The 25,046-nt window shown below is 37.0% G+C and overlaps 2 protein-coding genes across 5 annotated transcripts; both read left to right on the forward strand.

The window, feature by feature from the left end:
* Window positions 1–1,478: 1,478 nt before the first annotated feature.
* LOC137740331 (protein PLASTID MOVEMENT IMPAIRED 2) lies at window positions 1,479–4,403 on the forward strand. Of its 3 annotated transcripts, none has more exons than XM_088700464.1 (3): window positions 1,479–1,517; window positions 2,019–2,150; window positions 2,400–4,403. In XM_088700464.1, exons 2-3 carry the CDS (start codon window positions 2,025–2,027, stop codon window positions 4,134–4,136), a joined length of 1,863 nt encoding a protein of 620 aa, XP_088556590.1. In that variant the 5' UTR covers window positions 1,479–1,517; window positions 2,019–2,024; the 3' UTR covers window positions 4,137–4,403. The 3 variants fall into 3 exon arrangements, with proteins under 3 accessions (XP_088556590.1, XP_088556591.1, XP_068336294.2); XM_068480193.2 differs by having other exon boundaries at window positions 1,498–1,676; XM_088700465.1 differs by lacking the exon at window positions 2,019–2,150 and having other exon boundaries at window positions 1,487–1,676.
* Window positions 4,404–13,468: 9,065 nt separating this feature from the next.
* Window positions 13,469–19,538, forward strand: LOC137739890 (lipid phosphate phosphatase 2). 2 transcript variants are annotated; one of them, XM_068479627.2, is made up of 9 exons: window positions 13,514–13,719; window positions 15,380–15,472; window positions 17,173–17,394; window positions 17,516–17,603; window positions 17,716–17,825; window positions 17,941–18,031; window positions 18,174–18,362; window positions 18,442–18,501; window positions 19,119–19,538. In XM_068479627.2, exons 1-9 carry the CDS (start codon window positions 13,657–13,659, stop codon window positions 19,325–19,327), a joined length of 1,125 nt encoding a protein of 374 aa, XP_068335728.1. In that variant the 5' UTR covers window positions 13,514–13,656; the 3' UTR covers window positions 19,328–19,538. The 2 variants fall into 2 exon arrangements, with proteins under 2 accessions (XP_068335729.1, XP_068335728.1); XM_068479628.2 differs by lacking the exon at window positions 15,380–15,472 and having other exon boundaries at window positions 13,469–13,719.
* The last annotated feature ends 5,508 nt before the right edge of the window (window positions 19,539–25,046 follow it).

Below are 25,046 nucleotides of genomic sequence, written 5' to 3' on the forward strand. Positions count from 1 at the left end.
TCTCTAGTCCTAAATACAGTTCAGTGAATTAGGCCTACAACAAAATGATATATATATATATATATATATATATATATTTTAATAAACGATGTTTTCTACACTAAGAGGGAGGGGGTGAGCTTAACCTCACAATGGGCTAGCAATAATGTAATTCAATTAGTTGTTTATTAAATATTATTTTCTCTATTCTTAATGTAATAAAATGTATATGGAAATTAAAAGACCGATTTTATTATGTGGATTTAGCTGCTTTGATTCATTTATGAGGAATTTCAAGTTCGAATATTATGCATTTACTTCAAATATTTGATTTTCTTTTTGCCATAAAAAATTATTTAAGCAATTAAAGCATATAAATACATTTAAAGCGTGTAAGTCGAGCATAGCACACCATGATTCAAAAAATATCTTATGCATGTGCGTGAGTATGTGCATGAAGGCTAGTTTGAAATAATATGAAAGATTTTATACAAAGCAACTTTTTTTTCCCCTAAGTGCTTTCTGTGGGAATTACTTTACCGACACTTGAAATAACTATTTCATGAATTACCTTTGCAATTTCTCCTCACAAAAACGCTAGAGGTTTTGTATAACTGAACTAACCATTTTAGAATTTTACGTTTAACATTCTAAAAAACTTGTGACTAAGTTGATTTAGAATCTTCATTTCTGCAGTCAAGTTCCTAATTTCGATTCCCGCCTCTCAAAATTGCTTCTGAAGGAAAAAAAATGTATAATTTTAAGATCCGACCTATGTCACATCCCGGCCCGGGCGGGACCACTTCCCGGGCCCGACTCCACTACCGTAGCACGATATTGTCCGCTTTGGGCTTACCATTCCCTCACGGTTTTGTTTTTGGGAACTCACGAGCAACTTCCCAGTGGGTCACCCATCATGGGATTGCTCTAACCCCCTTCTCGCTTAACTTCGGAGTTCCTACAGAACCCGAAGTCAGTGAGCTCCCAAAAGGCCTCGTGCTAGGTAAGGATTGGAATATACATTTAAGGATCACTCCCCTAGGTGATGTGGGATGTCACAATCCACCCCCCTTAGGGGCCCGACGTCCTCGTCGGCACACCACGGCCAGGGTTAGGCTCTGATACCAAATTGTCACATCCCGGCCTGGGGCGGATCACTTCCCGGACCTGCTTCACCACCGTAGCACGATATTGTCCGCTTTGGGCTTACCATTCCCTTACGGTTTTGTTTTTGGGGACTCACACGAGAACTTCCCGATGGGTCACCCATCATGGGATTGCTCTCGCGCACTACTCGCTTAACTTCGGAGTTCCTACAGAACCCGAAGCCAGTGAGCTCCCAAAAGGCCTCGTGCTAGGTAAGGATTGGAATATACATTTAAGGATCACTCCCCTGGATGATGTGGGATGTCACAACCTAAATGTTTTTTTTTAGTCTTTTTTCAGTTTAATTAGAACAATATTTGAAAAGGACATTTAAAATGCGGGAAGAAAAGAATAAACAGATGGCTGGCAGATGGCGGTAGTTCCAATATCAGGTAAGCATGAGGAGTAGAATTGAGGACAGAACCGAAGCCACTCCTTCCTCTTTTATATTTCTTCCCTCTTTAAATTGGAATGAATAAATTAAAACTGTCTGACAAAAACAAAGTTTGCTCTCTTTCTCTCCCTGCCTTCCAATTCCACCGAAATTATTTGTAAGTTTTTTAATTCTCAATCTCATAGCTTTCTGTCTCAAAGAATTGAAGAGATACATATAGATATATATTATGAAGATTGTTCAGTTGCTGAAATTGCTTGCATTTTGTTGAGAGTCTGAATCTCACATCGAAAAAAGAACAAACCTTGCATGTATTTATAAGTAGTTGTGGAAATTCTTGCATTTGTTTTAGTTGAAATTCTTACATTTGACGAAGCTGGTTTAATTATATTCTAGTTTTTTCTTAAGAGTTTTTATTCAAATTTGAAGAATAAAGTTGTTTGGATTTTTGAAGAAATTTACAGAAATTGTGGTGCTTGATGATTTGAGTGGTAAACAGGTTAATATGAGTAGAGGAGAGTCTGAAAACAGAAGAAGATTTAGAAAAGCCAACAGTATATATGGAGAAGATAGGATTCTTGAAGCCACTCCTAGTCCTTCACTCAACAAACCCCAGATAGATATCTCCGAGGTATATATAACCCCGAAAATTTTTAATTTTTTAATTTTTATACAAGCGATGTTGGGAAGAGAGAGAATCAAGCTCAAGACCTCAGCTGCAAGAGTTGAATGTTTTTAACCAACTCTTGGAACTATGGAAAATCCCAGTTCATAATTTTAGTTTTATTCACTATGTAGCAAAAAACCATCTGCATTGCTTCTGATCTCTCTCTCTCTCTCTCTCTCTCTCTCTCTCTCTCTCTACAAATTTCATGTGAAGTCTTCTGCAATAGCGAGAGAACTCCATATGGCACGCAGGGAAATAGGTCGGTTCAAAGAAAACAGAGCGGATGCAGACGCCTTAAGAGCACAAGCGCAATCTGAGATGCTTGATGCCATGAAGAGAGCTAAAGATCTCTCTTCTGTAATTGAGGAATCAAACTCCAAGACAAAATCACATACACGAGAGATTGAAGTGCTAAAGAAACCGCGAAGGCCTGTAGGCAGGCGTGAAGATAAGGTATTGGCTACTGGGGATGTGGACGATAAAAAATATACAGAAGTGATGAGAGAATTGGAACTTGTGAGACGGGAACTAAGCATGCTCAAGCTTGATATGGCATCGGTTTTAGAAGAGAAATCGCGGGCAGAGAAGGAAACGGAGGCTGCAAATGCTAATATGTTGTTTTATACAAGCTCAGTGGAAGCAATCAGGAACGAGATTGAGGAAGCAAATGAAGAGCAAGTGCTAGCTGAGTTGGCCCGGATTGAAGCTGCAAGAGAATTTGGAGATATAGAAGCTGAGAGAGAAAAGGAAGCCATTCAATTCTCGTTGGCAGTAGACGAGACCAGGAAGAAAATGAAAGATATTGTTGAAGAGGCTGATTACTCGAAGGAGCTCGAAACCAAATTAGCTGTCACAAACTCTGATGTGGATGTGTTACAGAATGAACTAAAGCTAGTTAAAAAAATGGACAAAAGGATTCAAAGGATTGACAGCTTAACTCGTTCAGAAACCAGTTTTCGGAAAGAGGAGGACCTGGAAGGCTCGGCACTGTTACAGTCAGTTACCGAAGAACTTGAGAAGGCAAAGACAGAATTGGCTGCAGTAAAAGAAGAAGGTTTTCAGTACATGGCCTCCATGGATATTATAAGAAATGAGCTCAAGCATTTAACAGACAAGACAGCTCGGTTAAGGAAGACAGAAGAGAAATCGGATTTAAGCATTCAAAATCTCAACTCAAAGCTTCTCAGAGCAAAAGCCAAGTTGGAAGCTGTATCTGCATCTGAAGAGAAAGCAAAATCAATTGTGTCCAATCTCTCTCTCACTCTCGACAAGCTCAAGACCGAAGCAGAAGCTGCAAAGAAAGAAAAGGAGCTTGTCTGCGAAGAGACTGCAAGCATCAAGTCCGAAATTCTGAAAATGGAATATGAGATAGAATCAACTGAGGAAAAACTACAGGCTGCAATGCAAGAGCTCGAAACAGTCAAATCATCCGAAGCTGTAGCGCTTGATAACCTCAAAAGTCTCATTGAGAAAACCATAAGAGCTAGAGCTTTTGAGTCACAGAGTAGTTCTTCAATTACCATATCCAAGTTTGAACACGAGTACCTGACTGGACGTGCGGTCGCAGCCGAAGAAATTGCTGATAAAAAGGTAGCAGCAGCTCAGGCATGGGTTGAAGCTCTAAAGGCCAGTGAGAAGGAAATACTGATAAGGATAGACTTAACTCTGAGGGATCTCAATGAGAAGAGAGTGGACGAAGAGCAAGAAGTACAGAATTGGGGACAAAAACGGGAGAGAATTGTAGTATCTGGAAGCCGGCAACAAGCCACGCCTAGAAAGTCTATCAGAAGTAATGGATACCAGACTCCATACAGGCGGGTTAGGCATAGAAAATCTGCTTCTCCCGTAGCGCGGAACAATTTCCCCATTCAGAAGAAAAAGCATGTAATGCCTAACCTGACCAAGTTATTCAGTGGTAAGAAAACTGCCAAAGATGAGCGAGCTGTTTGAAGTGTACTGCATCTTAATTTGGCAAAGTGAATCCAGTCCACCACATAAATAAATCGCACTGCCGTATTTTTCGCCATGGGAGCTTGTAGCTTTGCTTTTTCTCAAATAAGTGCTGCTCCTTAAGCTTTTGAAACCAAAAAACATGGAACTCTGGTCAAGTGTGTGATAGCTTTGGGCTGAGCGTGTGGAACATTCATGTCTGTGATTGTATTTTGGAATGCTTTCGTATCAATAAATAGAACAGAGAGCTGTTTGTATTGTATCTCACTTTGAAACATGTTTTTTTGGTATACATTTTAGTTCCGTTTCATAAGAGCGAAAATTTTTCGAGTCCAGTGGTTGTCTAACATGGTATCGCAGCTTTCGATTGCAGGGTGGTTCGAAACGTCCAATCCCCATTCCCGACTTGTTCTTAGCTTCGCATGGTGCAAGATGTGATTGCACCTTCATGCTAAATTTGGGTTGTACAAGTCTTCATTGTGTTCTTCTCAGTTAGGAGGCAAAGACATATCGATTCAACGGATTAATTACATTAGCACTCCCTGACCTTTTTTTGTTTTTCCTAAACCTCTCAGATTTAAAACATTACACTAACATCCTTTAGGTTTTAATTCACTTTCACATATACCCCTTTAGGCAAAAAAATGTCTAAAAGGACAAACGTATCCTTGTAATTAATTACTTAACCAAAAAGAAAACTTTTATAAATAACTAAAAAGGAAATCATGTTGTAAAATTGTGAGAATGAATGTCTATTGTAGTGTATTTGTTATTATGTGAAGTTTTCAAAAAGACTACAGTAGTTTGTTATTATGTGAAGCTTTCAAAAAGAGCAATCACTTCAATTTTTATTTTGTCATGGATGTGACTCTATATAAAGAGTAATCTGTGTGTGATTACAACACACATCAAAGAAAAGAAGTGAAAACAATAATATTAGTATCCTCCCTTTCTCTTTTTCCTGCAATCTTTTTGTGTTATAGCAATCTTTTTATGTTATAGTTACGAAACTAAACAGTGTGATATCTTGCACCTGTTTCTCTCGTATTCCTAATAAAGATTATCTTTCTAACTGTTGTTTATTTATAACAAATCAAATAAAAAATTACACAAAACATTAAAAAAAAAAACATGAACAGGAAACGAAATTAAAGTCGTCTTCTACGCCCGCATCCCTTCCTCTCCCCACCTCTCTTTTGAGGGTTTTTTTTTCCCCTACTAAATTCACCAACAATTAATCAAAAATCCAAATCAAACCCCAACAAAAACAATCAAATTCACAAGTTTTATCTGAGAAAGAAACAAAAAATAAAAAAAAATAAAAAAAACATGAACAGATGATGGAAAAGGGTGGAATGAATGCGGGTGGGGCATAATAGAATGAAAAAGAGAGGAATCTTTGTTCTTCATTTAATTAATTTAAATTATATTCTTAGAATAAATATTACTTATCATTATAAAAGATGATTTCAACCTAGGTGTCAGATGTTAATAGATGGAACTCCAGATCAGCAAGTGTACCCGTCACTTTCGACGCCCGCATCCCTTGCTCTCTCCACCTATCTTTTGAGTTTTTTTTTTTTTTTTTTTCTCAACCTAACAAGAATCTTATGCAAGGAGACCGTTACACGAGGTAGTATAGAAATGGTAAGTTATGTGTATTAAAAGTTAATATCTTAAAAATTAAAAATTTTCACTACTTGCATAAAAACATATAAAGTATCATTCGTATTCTCATCACAACTAAAAATTTCTTTTTATTGAAACCTTAGCTAATCAAAATCAAAGGCTTCTATCCAATCTATTCCTATTTGGATTTGGATTGGATAGCAAAACCCTAGAATCAACAAATCCAAAAGGAGACTACCTTCGGAAAGTTTGAAGGAGAAATCAAAATTATCCATAAATTACTTGAAATCCACCATGGAAGATGAAGCTCGACTGGAAGGGTAACCGTGGAAGGATGCTTACAACGCGGACGCTTCCCTTTTCTTTTTATTACCCCTCTCGATCTTCATCTTGGGTGAACAATTCCAAAACTTTGGAAAGAAGAGATGACGATGTCGACAAGAATATTTCCTAGTAAGTATGAAATTAAGATAAATATAGCGAAAGAGATGATGATGACGGTGAGAAAATTTCTGAACGAAAGACATGACGATGTCGTTAATGGCGTTGCAAAATATGGATGGAGGTGATAGCGGAGAAATGGCCATGCTCTCCATTTTCGTGAAGAAAATCGGCATTTTTTTTTTCCTACTCCGTTTAATCTCTCGATACAACTTAAAGCTATTAAACAATATATTCTCATATAAGAATTCTTATAATTGAAAATAGATTGAACAATTTGTTTGTCCACTTGAAGTCGAGAAAACGCATTCAGAAATAATGGAGGGATTCTATCAATTTTTTTCATTTTTTTCTTAATGGGTAATTTAAATTTACATTTATTTTATTTTTCTTATTTATGTTTTTATTTTGTTAAGTAATTAATTATAAGGGTAAACTTGTCTTTTTGTAGACGAATTTTAGACCAAAGGGATATTTGTGAAAGTGAATTAAAATCTTAAGGGATGTTTGTGTAATGTTTCAAACCTGAAAGGGTTTTGTGAAAACCCAAAAAAATCTCAGGAGGTGTTAGTATCATTAACCCATAATACAACTTTAACTCACAAGGTAAGAACAAAAATAAAGTCTATCCTAATTACAAGGAAACAATTAGGAAACAAATCCCATTAATTACACCGAGAATGCCAACTCACTCCAACACTCCTTCCCAAGTTGGTGTATAAATGTCGCTAATGTCCCACTTGTCAAGTGAGTTGTAGAATGATTGACTATAAACTACCTTCTGATTCCACAAATTGAAATATTTGCGTCGAAATTTTACTTAATGAATGCCTATCCACTTCAACATGTTTGATTCGATCATGCTAAAACGAATTATGAGAAATATGAATGGCAGGCTTGTTTCACAAACAAGTTTGTTGCAGACGTTGGTCGATACCGAAGTTTCATGAGTAACATGCGGAGCTACAATAACTCACACAACCCATTCACCATACCTTTGTACTCCGCTTCTGCACTTGACAAAGCCACCGCTTTCTGTTTCTTACTTTGCCAAGTTACTAAGTTGCCTCCCAAGAACATAAAGTACATAGAAGTACATCGTTTATCAATAACAATTCTTACCCAATCCGTATCAGTATAACCATCTACCTTTAAGTGTCTGTTCTTTGAAAACATGATACCTCTACCTGGTGCCAATTTCAAGTAGTGAAGAATCCAATTAGCCCTACCATGTGAGCTCACTCGAAAAGTGCATAAATTGGCAGATAACTCACCACATATGTGATGTCTGGTCTGTTATGAGATAAGTAGACTAGTCATCCAAACAGCCTCTGGTGACGATCTTTATTGGTTAGAACCTGATCAGAATACATAGGCAGGTGGTGATTTTGGATGATGAGGGTATCCACAGGTGCAACCAAGCATCCTTGTTTCTACTAACAAGTCTGGAATATATTTCCTTTGAGGTAGGAATATGTTGTGTGTTAACGCTCAAAATTTGTAGGTTAACAAATTAAAATATTAAACCCTTGGTGGGCTTGGGATATGGACTAAAATGAAATGGACTTAAAGATTTAAGTGATTCCCCCTTCAAAATTTGGTTACATCCATTGTGTTGCTCATATTATATTGATTTCAAGGCTAAAAATAGCACTCGGCTAATACTTGAACTATCTCATTTCAATCATTTGACCTTGATATAGGAGGTTTTCACCCTTTTATATAGGCCCTCAATGAACTCAGAAGACTCATATTTACCCATCAGCTAGACATTCGACGGGGCGAAGTGACATATGTTTAGTAGATATTGCATGCTTTTCAGAGTGATGCGGGTTGGGAGTCTCAATCGGCCTTGGTTATCCAATCCTATATCTTCGAGCGCCGTTTCAACCACCTTTACATCTCATCCTAGGTCTTTGCTACTGATTGTGTGTTGCTACATGGTATGATTGATGTCTAGGTAAACGTGTTATTGGAGACTTGTGTCATAAAGCTATCAGCCTGCCCATGTGCCTTTGGCAGTTGGAAAGCTTTTCATATACCTTGGTTGGCCTCAACTCATAAGCGGTCGGCTTTAGTGCACGAGATCATCGTGTTTTAAGCCCCTGACCTTGGGATTTTCGATTTCCCTTAGGCTTTGACTTTTCCTTGGGCTTTTCATGGTTTCTTTCTTGTCATGCACCATTATTTGGACCTAAAAGCACCTAACATTAACAAGTCCCTCAACTCCTTGGTCAAGGGTTCATTCTTGAACATGGAGTTGCAATGATTGGTTGACACTTCAAGTGGTGCTAGGTAGGAGAAAGTGTCTCGAGTGTGCTTGACTTATTGTTTTGTCAGTCGTTTAGTTATGTTTTTTTTGTGCTCATTCTGGAGTAGCGGTCAGGAGTCAGGAGATGTTTGGGTGCTCAAGTTCTGTGGTTGGCTAGTGGAGTAATCGAGGTGCCTCCGTATTAATGCATTGCAAGCAAGTGTAGCTTCACACACGACAACGTCTCTTCACGTCTTTTCTGTTTCAAAATTAAATCGACAGAGATGCCACATGTCATGGTTTTGTCGGTTTTGCACCTCTTTTCCAACGACTGTGATTAGTTTCTCGGGGCTCTATAAACCAATCTCTAGAAACCCATCTTCATTCTTCATTTTCCTTGAAGTGAAATTTTGCTGAATTTTCTATGCCTCATTCTTCATTTTCCTTGAAGTGAAATTCCGCCCAGAGATCCTCAACATTCTTCATTGATTTCCCTCAGATTGTCTCATATATTGGTACTTTCCTTAGTTACGATGTAATGTAACTTAATTGCAATTTAAAACAGTTTTCCTGAACTTCGTGTTGTTAGTCGTCGCTAGCATAGACTAGCATTGGCAAGAATCACCATTCATCAAACCCGCCAATGATCAAGCCTGGGTAGGTTGCCTTTCTAGACTAACTAGGTTCACGCCCTTCCCGAGCGTGCACCTCCCAACCCTAACATTTACAATGTTGAGAGGCCTAAGATTACGAACACTCAGTAAGGAATGAGAGCATTGCCTTTGACGTTATAGTAACAGCTGTCAACGTGCTTGTAGATGACCTTCTAGTCGTGCTTATAAAGAGGTAAAGGTGTCAAACTGTCGATATTTATAGATCAAGAGGATTACAAAGAGGCAAAGTTGAAGAATAATTAAAGATGACAACACCGAGTAGAAGACGATGGAGGAAATATATACTTGCAAGGGCCACACACTTTGTGTGAAAACAAATGTATATATAAATTTTTTTTTTTTAATGAGAGTAGTGATGTATTTCTACGGGATAGAAGTTTAGGAGAAAGAGAAAGCAAACAACAACAACAACAACATAGTCTTTTCCCACCAAATAGGGTTGACTATATGAATACTAGAATGCTAGTGTGCTCGGTTTTATGCCCAGTCTTTTCCCACCAAATAGGGTTGACTTCAAGTATTTTCTTAATGTCTCTCTTTCAAAGTCTTCCTAGGTCTTCTATTTCCCCTTTTGCCCTGAGTCTCCCGTCTCATAATTACATTTACTAACTGAAGCATATATAGGTCGTTAGTTCACATGTCCAAACTACCTTAACGATTTTCTCTCGTCTTATCTTTAATTACAGCCACTCTTATTTTACCTAAGATATCCTCATTCCTAATCTTATCATTTCTCGTATGCCCACACTTCCAACAAATTATTCTCATCTTCGTACACTCATTTTTTGCATGTTTTGATTTTTGACCGACCAACATTATGTGTCATAAAGTATTGCTAGCCTTACTACCGTTCTATAAAAAAATTCCTAGAGCTTTAGTAACACATGACGGTCCCACAACACACCGGATGCACTCTTCCACTTCATTCATCCATCTTGTATTCTATGATTGAGATCCCCATCCAATTCTCTGTTCTTTTGCAGGATAATGAGAGCAATGGAAGAAAAATGTGGGAGAGAGAGGCAAATGAGAGGAAAAATAAGGTTACCTAGTTATGGTGGTGAAAAAAAGTAGTAAAACTATTTTGCGCATGATTTCCTATTTTGTCCATGATTTTATTTAGAAAAACTAATAAAAAGGACTTCAAAACTTTGAATTTTTACCAAAAGTCATCTAATAATGATAATGTCATACCTCATCTTTTAAAAATGACAATGTTATACCTCATCTTACGAATTTGTTCCAATGTCAGACCTCCGTTAGTTTTTCTGTAAATTTCTTTGTTAAATGCTGATGTGGTTAGAGACAGGGCCCACTCACTAATCCAACTGGGTTAAAAAAAAATTAAATATATATTTTTTAATAATTAAATATTAAAAAATTAAAACTAAAATTATTTTTTATATAAAATTGTGGGATCCACCTCTACAAACCCTTCCCAACTCGTTCCCCCCCCCCCCCCCCCCCCGCAAACCTTCCTCCACCACTCTTTCTCTCTCCTCTTTCTCTGGGCAACTTGCAATCTACATCTCCAAAATTCCAAAATCCAAAATCCCATTACAAATCTCAAAACTCAAAATCCCATCAAACCTCCCAAAGCTCACAGAGCCCCAATTGGTATCCCTTTCCTTCTCCTTCTCTATCATCATCACCGCCGCCTCGCTGGCCTTGGCACCACTGTCCCTGGCAGAGGAGTTGGCCATATTCGACTTCGACCTCACCCTTCCCATCCAAATGGTGCAGGGATTAGAGAGAGCGAGAGAGAGAAAATGAGTGTCTTTGATTTGGGGCTAGGGATTAAAGAGAGAGGGAGTGTCTCTGATTTAAGGGTGGGCTCGGGTAGGCAGAAGGGGGTGGGGAGAAGGGGTGTGTCTGATTTAGGAGTGGGCTCGGGTGGGGAGAAGGGGGTGAGGAAGACGAACTAGGTTTTTTTTTTTTTTTTTTTTTTTTTTTTTTTTTTTTAACTTTTCTGCTCATGTCGAGGGCCGATTTTGGCTCTAGTGTCATCCTTGGTGCCTTCTTCGTCACCCACGATGGGTTGTGTGCCACCAACAACGCTATCATGGTTGATGACGCTGCACATGAACATGGACTAGCTTGGTTCTAAAGGATGCGGACGGGTAAGGTGTTGTACATGAACATGGACCAACTCGAGGAGTTACGGGTGAAGCCATCGTCGGCCTCCTTGGCATCGAAGAGGGTGATTGGCAGGTGAGGGCGGCGGTGGGGAAGTGGGTTCTGGTTTTGGTGGTGAAGGAAGGTTGGGGAAGATAGATTGGGGGAGACTAGTGGAGGAAGGTTGGGGAGACGAGTAGGGAAGGGTTTGTAGAGGTGGATCCCACAATTATATATAAAAAAATAATTTTATTTTTAATTTTTTAATATTTAATTATTAAAAATATATTTAATTATTTTTTAATCCGGTTGGATTAATGAGTGGGCCCCGCCTATAGTCACGTCAGCATTTAACAGAAAATTTGACGGAGGTCTGATATTGAAACAAATTCGTAAGATGAGGTATGACATTGTCATTTTTAAAAGATGAGGTATGATAGTGTCGTTCGACTCATAATTAGGGTAGTTTTGTGTAATTTACCAATAAAAAATATAACAAAAGCGTATGCAGTTCTGTAAACTCATAAATATATTGCACCAACCCACGCCATATGATTTTTGTTTTTATTGCATGATATTATAACCAAATCTATGCCTTTTCTAGGCTCCAAGTTACATAATAACACCACATTTCTGGCATCCCAAAGAGTTGGCTGGAATTTCTTAAAAAAATTTCTATTGAAAAGATTTTCTGAATTTCTCCACCTCTGTATTTTAACTGATATGCCCCCATTCCCATTTCCTAGCACTTGGCGAATAACAAATGGACTTTCCAAGAACTCCATATCCCAAACCTCCTAATCTTATGTGTGAGCCGAGGGCCTTCCAGACTTGCTTTCTTGCTATATATATATAATTCCGTTTAGAGCATAATTCTTCTAGGCATTGGTGCATATGTGTTATGTTTGTGGTCTAATTGATGTGGCACGTGTAATTTTTGCTATGATTTACGAGAAGGATGTTGTAACTTGGAATGTAATGATTTTTGGGTACTATCGAATCAAGAACATTCCTGCACATTTCACTGCTTCGACGGGGGACGTAACTAACCAAGCATAAACAAGGTGGTTTTTTAATGGGGATTTAAAGAAATAGTCAATATTCAATTTAAAAAATAATAATAGTATGAGTGTATAGTTTAAGAAATGGTGATAATACCGGTGTTTAGTTATTAAAATAATTAATGTATAGTTTAAAAAAATATAGTGACAATACTAATGTTCAGTTTAAAAAATAGATGTGTTTAGTTTAAGAAATAATGATAGTACAATGTTTAATTTAAGAAATAGTGATAGTATCCGTATTTAGTTACAACAATAGTTAGTGTTCAGTTTTAAAAATAACCATTATTCAATTATAAAAATAATCAATGTTCACTTCTAAAAATAATTATATGACATGACACAAACTTAAAATTTTGTCCAAACTAAAATTAAATCACAATTTTGGATATTACAATAAGCAAACTTCATTTTTTATTTTGAAATATTATTACTTAATTTGTTCTAAAAAAATCGAAAGTATAAAACAAAAAATAGGAAGTACATTGTTTATTGAGTGGTAGAAGAGTGACATGAGAGAATGAGGTGAGGTGAAAGGAGAGGGAGGAGAGGGATGAGAGAAAGTTGATGTGAATGGGTGAGGAGTGGAGAAAGAAAGTTGATGGGGGATAGGTGAAAGAGAAGAAAGAGAGAGAAATACAGTTTTTTTATTATTATTATTTTTTAACAAACGATATTATCTATACTAAGAGAAGGTGGTGGGTTTAATCTCACAATAAACTAGTAATGATGTGATTCAAATTAAAGAGAAATAGAGTTAAGAATAGGGAAGGTGAAAATTGGTGCAGTGAAGGAGAAAGAGTGTGATGGGGCTTTTTGTCATTTCCACTAAAATTTAAGTCATTTTTATTACAGTTTAAGTTCTTTTCATTGGCTACTTAGTACTAAGGTTTAATGATGTTCTTCTTTACTTGAGAGGTTTTAGGTTAAATTCTCGCCAAAAACGAATTTGAACCACATATTGCTAACCCATTGTAAGACTTGACTTACTCCCTTAATTACTTAATTTAGATAATATCGTTTGTTATTAAAAAAAAAAAAATTCTTTTCATTAAAGTTTAAAGTAATTTTATTAAATAAAGTTAATAGATAATTTTTTTGTGTGAATAAAATGTTGGGAGAATAACTTTTGATTAAAACTCCTTTTGCTTATTTTGGTTATTTTGTTTTTTAATTTTGTTGAGATGAACTACTCTAGAGAGTAGACAAAATTAGGAAGTTTCCCACCCGGAATAAGTCAACAGTGCCACAGCCACTGTCGCTATCGCGGCCGCATTTCATTCCACGAATAAATTCTGAAACCAGAAACAGTCGGTATTGTATCGAAGCTCTTGGTTAAGTTTGGTACGATGCCTTGGTGGGATATTGGATTGCTTTCTCGTCTCAAAAACTTGAGTGGCGTCGTCTTTCAGGTCAGTGGGTTTCTCTTCTTTCTGCGTATTTTACTAGATTTAAGCTTGTAATATCCGATGCATATTTCGGAAGCATGTGGCCAAATCCCAGGTGGTTTTTGGCCCTTTTTGTTGTAATTCTCTGTCGTTTTGGATGATTTCTTGTTTTGCCTCAAGTTACTGTGTGATGCTTCAGTTTATGCAATTATATATGTACGTATGTATGTATGTATCTGCCGTGATGGGTTTGTGCCATCTTTGTACCATATAACTGTTAATAGATGCAAAAGAAAAAAGGTTGATTTTGGAGACAAAAGTTGAAGAAATTTAGAATCTTGAGAGTTTTGGATATTAGAAACTTGATTTTTTCCTAAAATTGTAGAATCTTGAATTGTTCTTGTTCATGAGAATCATTACTGCTTGACATGAAATGGGGTTTAAGCCTAGATCTGAGACAGTCATGGATACTTATTGTTGGCTGATAGAATGATTTAATCTATTAGAGTTATCAACTTATCATCTAAACCCAACAGAAAAGGAGAAGAAAAGAAGGAAAAGATTGTACAGTCGGACTAGTTTTACTAGGATCTCTTCCTCACCTCTCCCGTTATCTTCTTCGAAGTCAAAAGTCTAGATTCACTAACCAAAATCATTGAGGGGCTGTTTGGTATTCAGTTTGAAAGTGATTTATAATTTTCAAAAATGAAGAACACAACTAAATACTTAGTAGTAGTACTCATTCGTTTCAAAAACAAAATAAAATTGAATCCAAGAAGCATACCAAACAGGCTCTTACTTTTTCACTCCTCCATCTCATTTGTGGGGCTAAATTTACTAAATGTTGTACGTTAGGTATTTTTATGTAAGGTTGGTGTATTGGATTTTTGAAGCCTGGGAAGCTGCTTCGTAAATGTTGTTGTGAACTGCATCCTCATTCCTTATGTTCTTTGTGTATGCTTGAGAAGATTGTTTTCTGACTCCTTCAGCTGTTCAAAGGAACTTCTTATCAATCAATTTTTTGTTCTGTTTCCCTTCACCCTTTGGAGCAGTACTTTTTGTGCCTCTGATATTGCACACTAGATTCCAGCAAGATAACATGTCCTGTGTTGGCACCATCAGTTGGTGATTGGAATTTTAGTCGAAGATAAATTTTTTAGAAGCTTAGGATCTAAAGATACTGATATATGGACCATAGATTTATTACTTTGTATAGTTTTATTGTTTGGGTCAACATAGATTATTGGTTTTCCTAAAGTGCATCCACCAGTAGATAAAATGTTGGGTGATTCGGTTGAACCAAAGAGTGTGAGCTTGTACTATCATATCTCTCGCCACACACAAACGAAGTCACACATGACACATGATTCAAACATTTACGTTCTTAATAAATGAATCCATTTTTAGGTTTCATAATGTTTGTCTAGGTGATAGAGGGATATTGTAGGAAGGTGTACAGTTAATATGTAGTTAGGGTTACTGGCAGTTTTGCTCTGCTGATTCCATAAAAGCTTCAGGCCTAGAATCTACAAAGTTTAAATCCAGTTAATGGTATACATACAACTGGCGTGGAGTAATAAACCCAAAATTATGAATTTGTGATTAAGTCTAATGAATCTGGTGCCCTTCGTGAATTTAACCCCTGAAGATTAATTTTTTTTTTTTTTTTTTTGGGGTTATCTAGGGTGTGTCAAGCAAGAAGCCGGAGATTTCTGCGGTTAATACTGATTTGTTCACACCCATTCACTTACCATTGATAGAACACAGGGAGGATGAGGTATTTCTTTTCTTTTGCTGAATTCATGGAGAAATGAGCATGGTCTCTAACTTAGGCTAATATAATTAGAGTTTTGTCCATTAATATGTAAAGGCTAAATTATACTTTTGGTCCATGTAGTACAATCCTAGTTTCATTTTTATTCGTGTAGTTTCAATTTGAACAATAGTTAGTGATGTTTGTGACATATTCCGAAGTACCAAGTTCTGTCAACTTGGTTTTTAGTCATATGGAAGAGTAAAGGTGTAATTTAACAATATGTTTCAGCCATTCCTTCCATTTTAAAATTTCAAAAAAAATCCTAAATTTCTAAATTTTCCTTTCAGAAATACCCCATTTCTAGATGAAATCCCCTTTGCTTGCTCTGAACATCATCAGCAATAGCAGAGAGCTAAAAATCAGAGAATTAGATTTTCACCCTTCTACCTATCTAGCATGTGCCATTTCGGCCAACCGATTTGACAGAAAAGTATTCTTGTTTGTATCCATGGTCCCTGAACCGATTCTTGAGTTACAGTTTGGTCTCTCAGCTCAAATAATAGGCCCCGTAGTCCTTCAACATCACTGTGTTCCAATTTGGTGTCACAAGTAATATTTATGTGAACGTTGATGTACCAAATGATATGCTGGGACCTCATCACTTATGCAGACAGATGTAAATAGCATGCCCTGACACAGACATAGGGGGTCTCATACATCTAAATGTTCAAACACAAGGGCATGCTCATTTTTATCTGTACTTTTTGAATTAATGCAGATCTGTATGGCTGGTACGAAGCCATAGCATAGTTGTTAACCAAACTTCTTCTTTAATTACCTTTTGTAACAGAAAGAAAATAACTAAATATTTCTCTGTGAACATCCAAATGGTTGACCAAAATGATTAGATACAAGTGTTGCGATCTAAGGCGTCCAATACGGAAATCTTTTTTATGAAAAAAAAAATTCTTCAAATCATAAGGTAGTACTTTTCTTGTCACACATGAAAAGTTGAACCAAACAATAATCAGACATAAATTGTATCTAACGCTGAATATAACTTTTCCTTCACATGTCTGGTATTGGTTATTGATCTAATAATTTCTTAAGCATTTATAAGATGTAATATCAGCAAAAGCAGCCCATACTATTTAACGAGACAAGCATCTAGTGCATGTATTTCTGTCTCTGGATTCTGACAGACCTTGCTGGATGGTCATGCTTACATAGAGATTGCTTGTCATGATTGCGGGTTACAATTGCATTTTGTTGAAGAATTTACCAACTAATGCAACACAGCCCACTCAATGGTTATTCATAATGTTTTGGCTATTTCCTATGGCTGTTATTCCTAATTACCATTCACCTTTATTGCACACATATTCACCTTCTTGATTTGTCCTCTCTTCCGTATCAGTGTCCTTTTCTTTGTGTTTATTGTGGGTCCTATAATTATTTTCTTTTACTTGCCTTTTATTGTAGCTTATTACAATTTTTTCTTGCAATGCTGTTATTTTGTGAAAACATGTCTATGCTGGACATATCTAGTATTACTATTACTATTTGGTTAACTGATAAAAGTATTTGGTAGTTCTTTTATATAAAATGTGATAACAAGTATTTTCTTTGGAATTGTCTTTCTTTTTTCATGGCCATCGTGTCTTTTTGTTATGCCGACGCACTGTAAGGAGTACACATCTGATGTCTATTTTCATGAGCAGAACAAAATGCAGGAAGTTCAGCTTGGTTCGCATACCATAAGGTCCCATGGAGTGACACTTGCAAGGACACACATGCATGATTGGGTGATACTGATGCTTCTTGGGTTGATAGTTGTCATCCTTAATGTGATTCATCCATTTTATCGCTTCGTAGGAAAAGACATGATGGCTGATCTTAAATATCCCTTGAAAGTTAACACAGTACCTGTTTGGGCTGTCCCTGTAAGTTGTTACCATTCTGTTCTAATCCAATGAGACCATGTTTACAAATACATTACTTGAATTCTGAATTGATGTGATTTGTAATGCCTCCCTCTCTTGGCTCCTCTCCTTGGATGCTTAGATGTATGCAGTTGCACTGCCCATAGCAATTTTTGTTGTTGTCTATTTCCGCAGGAGAGATGTCTATGACCTTCACCATGCCATACTAGGTGATCAGTTTTTTGACTATTGATTTTACGAAGAATATTTAAATAGATACCACATTTACTGAAGAAATATAATAAAACGACAGGACCTGACAGTTAAAAGTTGTTACTGCAGGTCTATTGTTCTCTGTCCTGATAACAGGGGTTCTTACAGATGCTATAAAAGATGCAGTTGGTCGACCCCGACCAGACTTCTTTTGGCGCTGTTTTCCAGATGGGAAGGATGTACGGCATTCTTGATTCACAGTTATTTTGGATTGTAATTTGAGGGCAGTGTTCTTTTAGATTATTCATACATGATTCCATTGGAAGTCGAAGTTAATAACTAGTTTTTCCTCAGGTGTATGATAAATGGGGAAATGTTGTATGCAATGGTGTGAAGAGTGTTATAAAGGAGGGGCACAAGAGTTTTCCAAGTGGCCATACTTCATGTAAGCAGCACTGCAGTGTCTGGTATTCACTGAATATAATTTACATGCAAACAACTTCATTGGTAATGTCATACAAGCATTATATTTACCTCAATCTCTTGCAGACTTTTTAACATCGAGGAAATTTGGATTCAATATGCAGGGTCCTTTGCTGGTCTTGGATTTCTCTCTCTGTATTTGTCAGGAAAAATACAAGTATTTGATCGCAAAGGCCATGTTGCAAAACTTTGCATTGTTATTTTTCCACTACTTGTTGCATCACTTGTCGGAATTTCTCGAGTTGATGACTACTGGCACCACTGGCAAGATGTATTTGCTGGAGGTCTTCTAGGTTTGTGTCATAATGAATGGTAACTAAGCGACTTGCTGAAGCTTACTTGTAAGTAACAATCAGGGAATCATTTTTGCAGGGCTTACGGTTGCTACATTTTGCTATTTGCAGTTCTTTCCACCCCCATATCATGCCCAAGGTATGGTACCAAGCAAATTCTATATAGGTGTTTTTGTCACGGGGAAATATTTTGTAGAGATGTTGCTTTTTTGGTGTTGTGACATTAAGTTACATTTTCGCAGAATCATATTTGTGGCGTTTCTTCTTTGTTGACTAACTTGGTTTATTGTAATTGCAATGGTCTGGTCCTACTTTTTCTTTGCTTATCAATGACGGTGCTCCTTTCGTGTCCTCTACGACTCGTGAAATATTTTGCACATAATCTCTCTCTGGCATTTGTTTTGATGTGCGCGCTCTTGTGCTAGTGGACGTTTGTTAAAGAATACAGTGGGTGACGTAATGTGTGTAATTTGGAATCAACAGTCCAATTTCTTCACGCTAAATTTCTAATTTGGCTTGATGTTTTAAGAGAATTTCCATCTGTATCTACCAAATTAACATAGATCTTGTTTCACTAAATTAGTGTTTTGCTCTTCGTTGGTCGGACATGCCTGTCTGCTTTGTCTTGAAGCAGTGCATGCCTGTCTGTTATGTATTGAAGCAGTGCTAATTAACATAGGCCTTCTTTCCAATTGTTTTAGTAATTTTTCAAGGTGTGTTTTTATAGCATCTGATTTTCTATACATCCATTTGTAGGTTGGGGCCCGTATGCTTACTTCCAGGTGTTGGAGGAGTCACGTTCAGGGACACAGGTTACCAGCACAGTAAATGCGAGCAATGTGCAGGTCATAGATTCTCGGGTTGGGAATCAGGTAGACGAAACAAGCATCCATGGATGTATGGGGTTAACATTAGCACGTGATTCTGGTTCGGCATTGGAAGATTTAGAATCTGGAAGGAGATAGTTTTGTGTATTTGTTGATTCTTCCTCCAAGCTCTTCAAAAGTGTGTTTTGAATGCAAAGGTTACTCGGACGTTTGGAGCTTATTCCTGCCGGTGTACATATTTGTAGAGAAATGCCACAATTCTGACAGGAACACTGCCTTTGCTTCCAAGCTTGTCTTTACGAATCTTGACGGATTCTGTTTATATTCTATATCCCCAGTTAGAGCTCCACCTGCGCATGCATGATGAATGGATTAAAAGTTTTTTGTTCAACAGAAGTTATCTATCTGAAATTTGCATCTAATGATAAGGAAAAAGCATACAAGCTTCTTACCGGCGTGAGAGTTTCGAATCGTCCATGTTTTCTGCTCGTTGAAGGAAAAAAGTTTTTGCTTCAATGAGAAAATTAACAAAGAATAATGTAATACAGTAAAACCTCTCTAAGCGAAACTAACCTTCATCTAGTCAAAATTTTTTTGCCTCAACTTGGGGCATTTATATATCAGAATAAACTTCACATTGTAATAAGTTATAAATTTTTTTGGTCCAATCTTAAGAAACTTGCCTTCACATAGCGATAATTGTTAGGGTTAAGGGGAGGCTACAAATCTTCTGTACTAGTTATTTGTTAAAAAAATAAAATAAAAATAAAAAAAAAGAAGAAAGAAGAAAAGGAAAAACGCAGTTCTAATATTTTTACACATATCCAAACACTTAACCTTCTAATCTAATGCTGTCAACTTTAAAAGAAAGAAAGAGAAAGTGGTGTGATGAGGAGATGCAATAGCTCGGCGGTGAGGACGAAAGGGGGTGTCGGCAGGGGCGGATGGAAATAGGGGCCGAGATAGCCCCAGGATTATCTGAGTTTGGAAAATATACATACGAAGGACTTTCAAGAATTCTCTGAATGTGTGATACGAACCCCTTTTGTGTTTACTAAATGTTTGATGCAATGCATGCTAGGTATGTCTGGACATGTTGCGTCGACAAATTTTCTCTATATCTTATCATATTGCTTGATATCTGTTAACATGTGCACAGCAAGCCCACTAAGTGAATAAACTGATTTTTTTTATTGCGCTCTTCGAGATTTATTTCTATCTAAAAAACTTGTATTTAACACTGGGATCCCTAAACATTTATATCCTGGGTCCGCCATTAGGTTCTAGCGACGAAGTCCTATGTCTGACGTGGTCGGGTTGGGTGGAGAGGTATCCTGGCTTTTTTGGTTTTTTTTTTAAATTTTTTTTTTAAATTTTACTTAAGTAATAATAACCATGTTTTGTTTATAAAGTGATAATCCAATAAAAATAAATACGTTCATCAGCACTTAATTGATAATCTAATTTAGTTTAGAAATATAATTTCTCTAGCAATTATCCTCTCTTTATATATTGAAGGTAACCAGTAAAGAAAATTAAAAATTGTTCATATACGGCTTGTTATCTTGAGTGTTTTCACATTCTATTTTCTATTAAAAGTTTGTGTATGCCCTCCATATTTTAAAGTGCAAGTAAAATATTCTAATTTGGGAGTCAATGTCACTAGCCAAACAAAAGCTGTTACTCATGAAATTATAGGACTCTTTGAATCTCAAATTCTATTTAAAACAAAAGCAATGCTATTCATATCATGTTTTTGTATCACATTTTTATACCATCTGAGGTGACATTTGAGGTGAACAACCACTTATTCAGATTTTTAAATTTAGTTAATTATTTAATGAACTAATAATAAAAAAAAAAAGTTAATTAAATGATGATTGTGGTATACGATGAGTCATTCTCCTTTCTTTCCTTGGGTTTTGTAAATTTTTCAAATGATGTGGTGTTCACATTAGATGCCATCTAAGATGGTATAGAAATGTGGTATAAAAACATGATATAAATAACATTACTCTTAAAACAATCTAAGTTTTATTCTTCTTGAAGCACTAAAAGAATATGGGTCGGGGAAGGCTGGAGATGGAACTCATAGCCAATGAACGAGCTCGAAAAATAACATTTCAGAAGAGAAGGGAATTATGAAGAAGGCCTACGAGTTTTCAACTCTCTTCGAACTAGATGTGTGCATGACCATATGTGGCCCGAAACAGACTGCGGGTCGGCCCCCTGAACTCCACACATGGCCAGAAAACCGGAATGAGGTCAATCGCATAATGAATAAGTAAAAGGCAAGCACCATGAGCAAACCAGCCAAGAAAAAGTTACGCTTATCTGACCTATTGATGGACCGAAAGACAATGGTCTATGTTGATAGCTACTGAGCGCGTAAGGAGATGTACGAGGCCAAGTACCCAACATGGGATGAACGCATCGAAAGTTTGTCAGAGAATCGACTAGAGGCATTTTTGAATTCGCTAGATGCTAAGCTCGAGTCTGGCAAGAGAACATTACTTCATAAGAGGAACCAGTCAGCTGAACATCAGGGGGCCGATAACACTCCCCCTCAATGCACTTTCTTTACAACTCCATGGGCTTTCTGTCATTGATAGATTTATCTTTACAACTGGATCCCTACGTAAGGAGCTTAATAATTTTTGCCTTGTTCTTCATGTATGGTCATTGTAAAGTAGATCATGGAACGAGCAAAAATACACATACATGTGGCTCATCGTGTTAGTTCTCAACTGTAATCAATTTGGATTTTGGAAATTTGGATCTCTTTTATAGAAACTGCAAAATTAGATTGTATTCAACATTATTTTCTTTCTTATAGAAGTTAAGAAACAAAATACCGACAAATGACATCCAAATTCTTACTGCAAATTCATAGATGAGGATAGCGAACTAAACAACCATAAATCCAAAATTTAAAATTAAACTCAAACAATTTACAATATCAATATTTATGGTACATTTGAATCGCTTTGCCAGAATCTGAACTCTCCAGCAGGGATTCCAGACTAAATCCATACCCAATTCCTTGCCCAAACCCAAATCCTAATCCAACCCCACAACCCACACCAACCCCAAACACGAGCTTCACTTGGTTCCATGGGCACCCACCACCATATCCCATCCCTCCCACCAATCCAAACCCAACTCCAGCGCCGCACCCGATTCCAGCACCACCTCCAGGCCCCAACACCACCTTTCTCTCCACTTTTGGGCTGCTGTGGAAAACTTCAGTGAACGAGAATCTATTGTCGTCCTGCTTGTTCCTGTGCAGTGGCTTTGATTTCCAATTCCAGAAGGAATCAGTGTCAGTGTTGATGCTTTTGGATTGGGTTTTCATGGTGAAAGAAAAAATATGAAGGGTTTTAACTTCTGGTTCAATTGATTGGATTGGTTTTCTTTGTCTTTTGCTCCTTTTTGCTGAAATTTCTTATCTTGAATGGGAGAGATCTGTCCGTGTAGCAGGTACACTACTTATTATTATACGAATAGTCGGATATGTGTCATAAAAAGTTAATAACTTAAAAAATAAAATTTCCCACTACTTATATGAAAACACGTGGTGTATCACCTGTGTTCCGGTCACAATAAAAATTTGTCCTTGAAGGGGATAATATCTGACGGATTTTTATTACAAATGATTCCTAAATTGACTCAACTCATATGGATAGTCCCTAAGATTAAAAATTGATCAATGTAGTTTTTGAAAATTATTGCCACAAATTAATGTACATCTTTTCGTCAGAATCTTGTTAAAAATTATGTTATGCGATGATGTGACACATAATCATGTCCCACAAGTCTAATTAAATATTGTCATGTGGATTATCGTAACATCATGGATCGTAATATCATTGATCATCGACAAGGGGAGAATAGCAGGGTCCATTGTAATATCGTGGCCAACGAAGGAGCGATTCTTGCCCTTGTCACTTAGTTTCTAGCGATGCCATGTGGTTCGCTAAACACAAGGCCGTCGAGGAGTTCGTCGATCCAAGAGAGAGAAATGACAGTGATTCCAAGATTTTGTTGCAATGGTTTTTTTAGTAAGTGGAAGAGTGCATCCGGTGTGTTGTGCAATCTTTGTATGCTATTAAAGTTTAAGGAAAAAAAATTATAGGATGGAAATAAGGCCAGCAATGCTTTAAGGCACAAAATGTTGGGTGGTATAAAAACAATACGTGCAAAAAATGAGTTTAATAGAGATGAGAATGCTTCGCTGAATGTGTGTGCACACGGGAAAGAATAAGATTAAGAACGAGGATATCTGAAGTAAAGTAGGAGTGGTTGTAATTGAAAATAAGATGAGAGAAAATCAGTTAAGGTGGTTTAGACACATGAACCGAAGACATACTGTTTGGGCCTAAATTGATAGATTTGGGCCTAGTAAGCCATATGCTCGGCCCATGGTTGGATATCTTAGCTTAGTCCATAATATTTAGGGTAGATTTGGCTAAGGTTTAATTCGGCTAAAACAAGGAAAGGAATTGGATATCAATAAGCAGGACGGTGAGTCTGGTTAAAACAAGGAAAAGGATAGGATATTAGAAGATGGACATGTGGTTCAGAGTCCCAGGACTGGTAGGAGTAGTCGAGATCAATCTGTATGAAGGGATACATGCTGAGAAAATCTAGTCCTAGTAGGATTCTACCTCGGCACTAGGAAAGTTGCTATTATACATAAGAGAGGATGTGCAATGCTCAAAACTTCTTTAAACACACAAACAAATCTGCCTTATGCAAACTCTTGCTTTACGCAAAACCATCTCATTTTTGAGAAACCACTGATCTTTCTAACTTCGTCAAGCACATCTTCAGTTAGTCTTAACATCACTATTGTTGACAATCGGTAATACCTTCAATTAGTCTTAACAGCACTAGAGCCATAGAAATAACAACCAAGGAGCACATTCAGTTAGTCTTAACAACATTGCTTCAAGATCGATTGGTTATTTATCCAAGTCTCAGCCAGTAAGGAGTCCTTGAGTCCTTATTGGAAGAGGTCACTTCATTAGCCCCTTGGCGAAGTAAGGTGTTACTAGGTTACATCGTTCGGCACATCGAAAACCAATTTATTTTATGACTGGATATTTTCAAGTACATTTTAAAGTTCGGCATTCAGACATCCGAACCACATTTACAATCAAGACACTTATCTCTTTTGAGTATTTGTGTCCGTACAATTTGGTACTGATTTGGCGCACTTATATTTGCACAAATATAATTACAACTGTCGAGCCTTTTGCCAACGATTCGTGAACTTCGAAGAAAACTAGTAACCTTGTCTTCAAGCTTTAGAAATTAGAGTCCGAGACGAGTTCCTTCCTCGACTACAATCGGAAGACAGTAGTCAGTAGGATCTTCGACACCACCACCACCACCATATTTATTCACTCGTCGACTGAGCTCGATCTCGAGTTGGCACGCCCCGTATTCAATCGAAGAACGTAGTTATCTCATTACCTATTTGGCCTGCATGTCACGTAGGTTTGGTACGTAGTTTTTAGGGTTAACCCATACAGATGCGACTATGAGACGGAGAGTAGGGAAAAAGGGGTAGAGGAAAGCTAGGAAGACATAGAAAGAGAATTAAAGAAAATATATGGTGTACTTAGAGCTAACTGAAGACTTCGTGCAAAAACGAGCACTGTGCTGTTCTAAAATTCATATAGTCGATCCTACTTGGTAAGATATTCATCCCCTTGAATCTCGACCACTTCATTGGAATAGTAAAGTGCTTCTTTTTTTTAATTTTTTAATTTTTAATTTTTTTCAATTTGCTGAATTTTTTGGACGAATATCTAAAATTTAGGGGTAATTTTTTGAATTGTGGTTGATGACT

This window comes from Pyrus communis, chromosome 9 (genome assembly GCF_041283825.1).
Source record: "Pyrus communis isolate YQ-2024b chromosome 9, ASM4128382v1, whole genome shotgun sequence".
NCBI classification, from domain to species: domain Eukaryota; kingdom Viridiplantae; phylum Streptophyta; class Magnoliopsida; order Rosales; family Rosaceae; genus Pyrus; species Pyrus communis.

Coding starts and splice junctions, on each gene's coding strand:
- LOC137740331 (XM_088700464.1), top strand. CDS start 2,025: ATGAGTAGAGGAGAGTCTGAAAACAGAAGAAGATTTAGAAAAGCCAAC. Junction 2,151..2,399: donor CCCAGATAGATATCTCCGAG/GTATATATAACC, acceptor TTTCATGTGAAG/TCTTCTGCAATAGCGAGAGA.
- LOC137739890 (XM_068479627.2), top strand. CDS start 13,657: ATGCCTTGGTGGGATATTGGATTGCTTTCTCGTCTCAAAAACTTGAGT. Junction 13,720..15,379: donor TGAGTGGCGTCGTCTTTCAG/GTCAGTGGGTTT, acceptor GGGGTTATCTAG/GGTGTGTCAAGCAAGAAGCC. Junction 18,502..19,118: donor ACCCCCATATCATGCCCAAG/GTATGGTACCAA, acceptor ATCCATTTGTAG/GTTGGGGCCCGTATGCTTAC.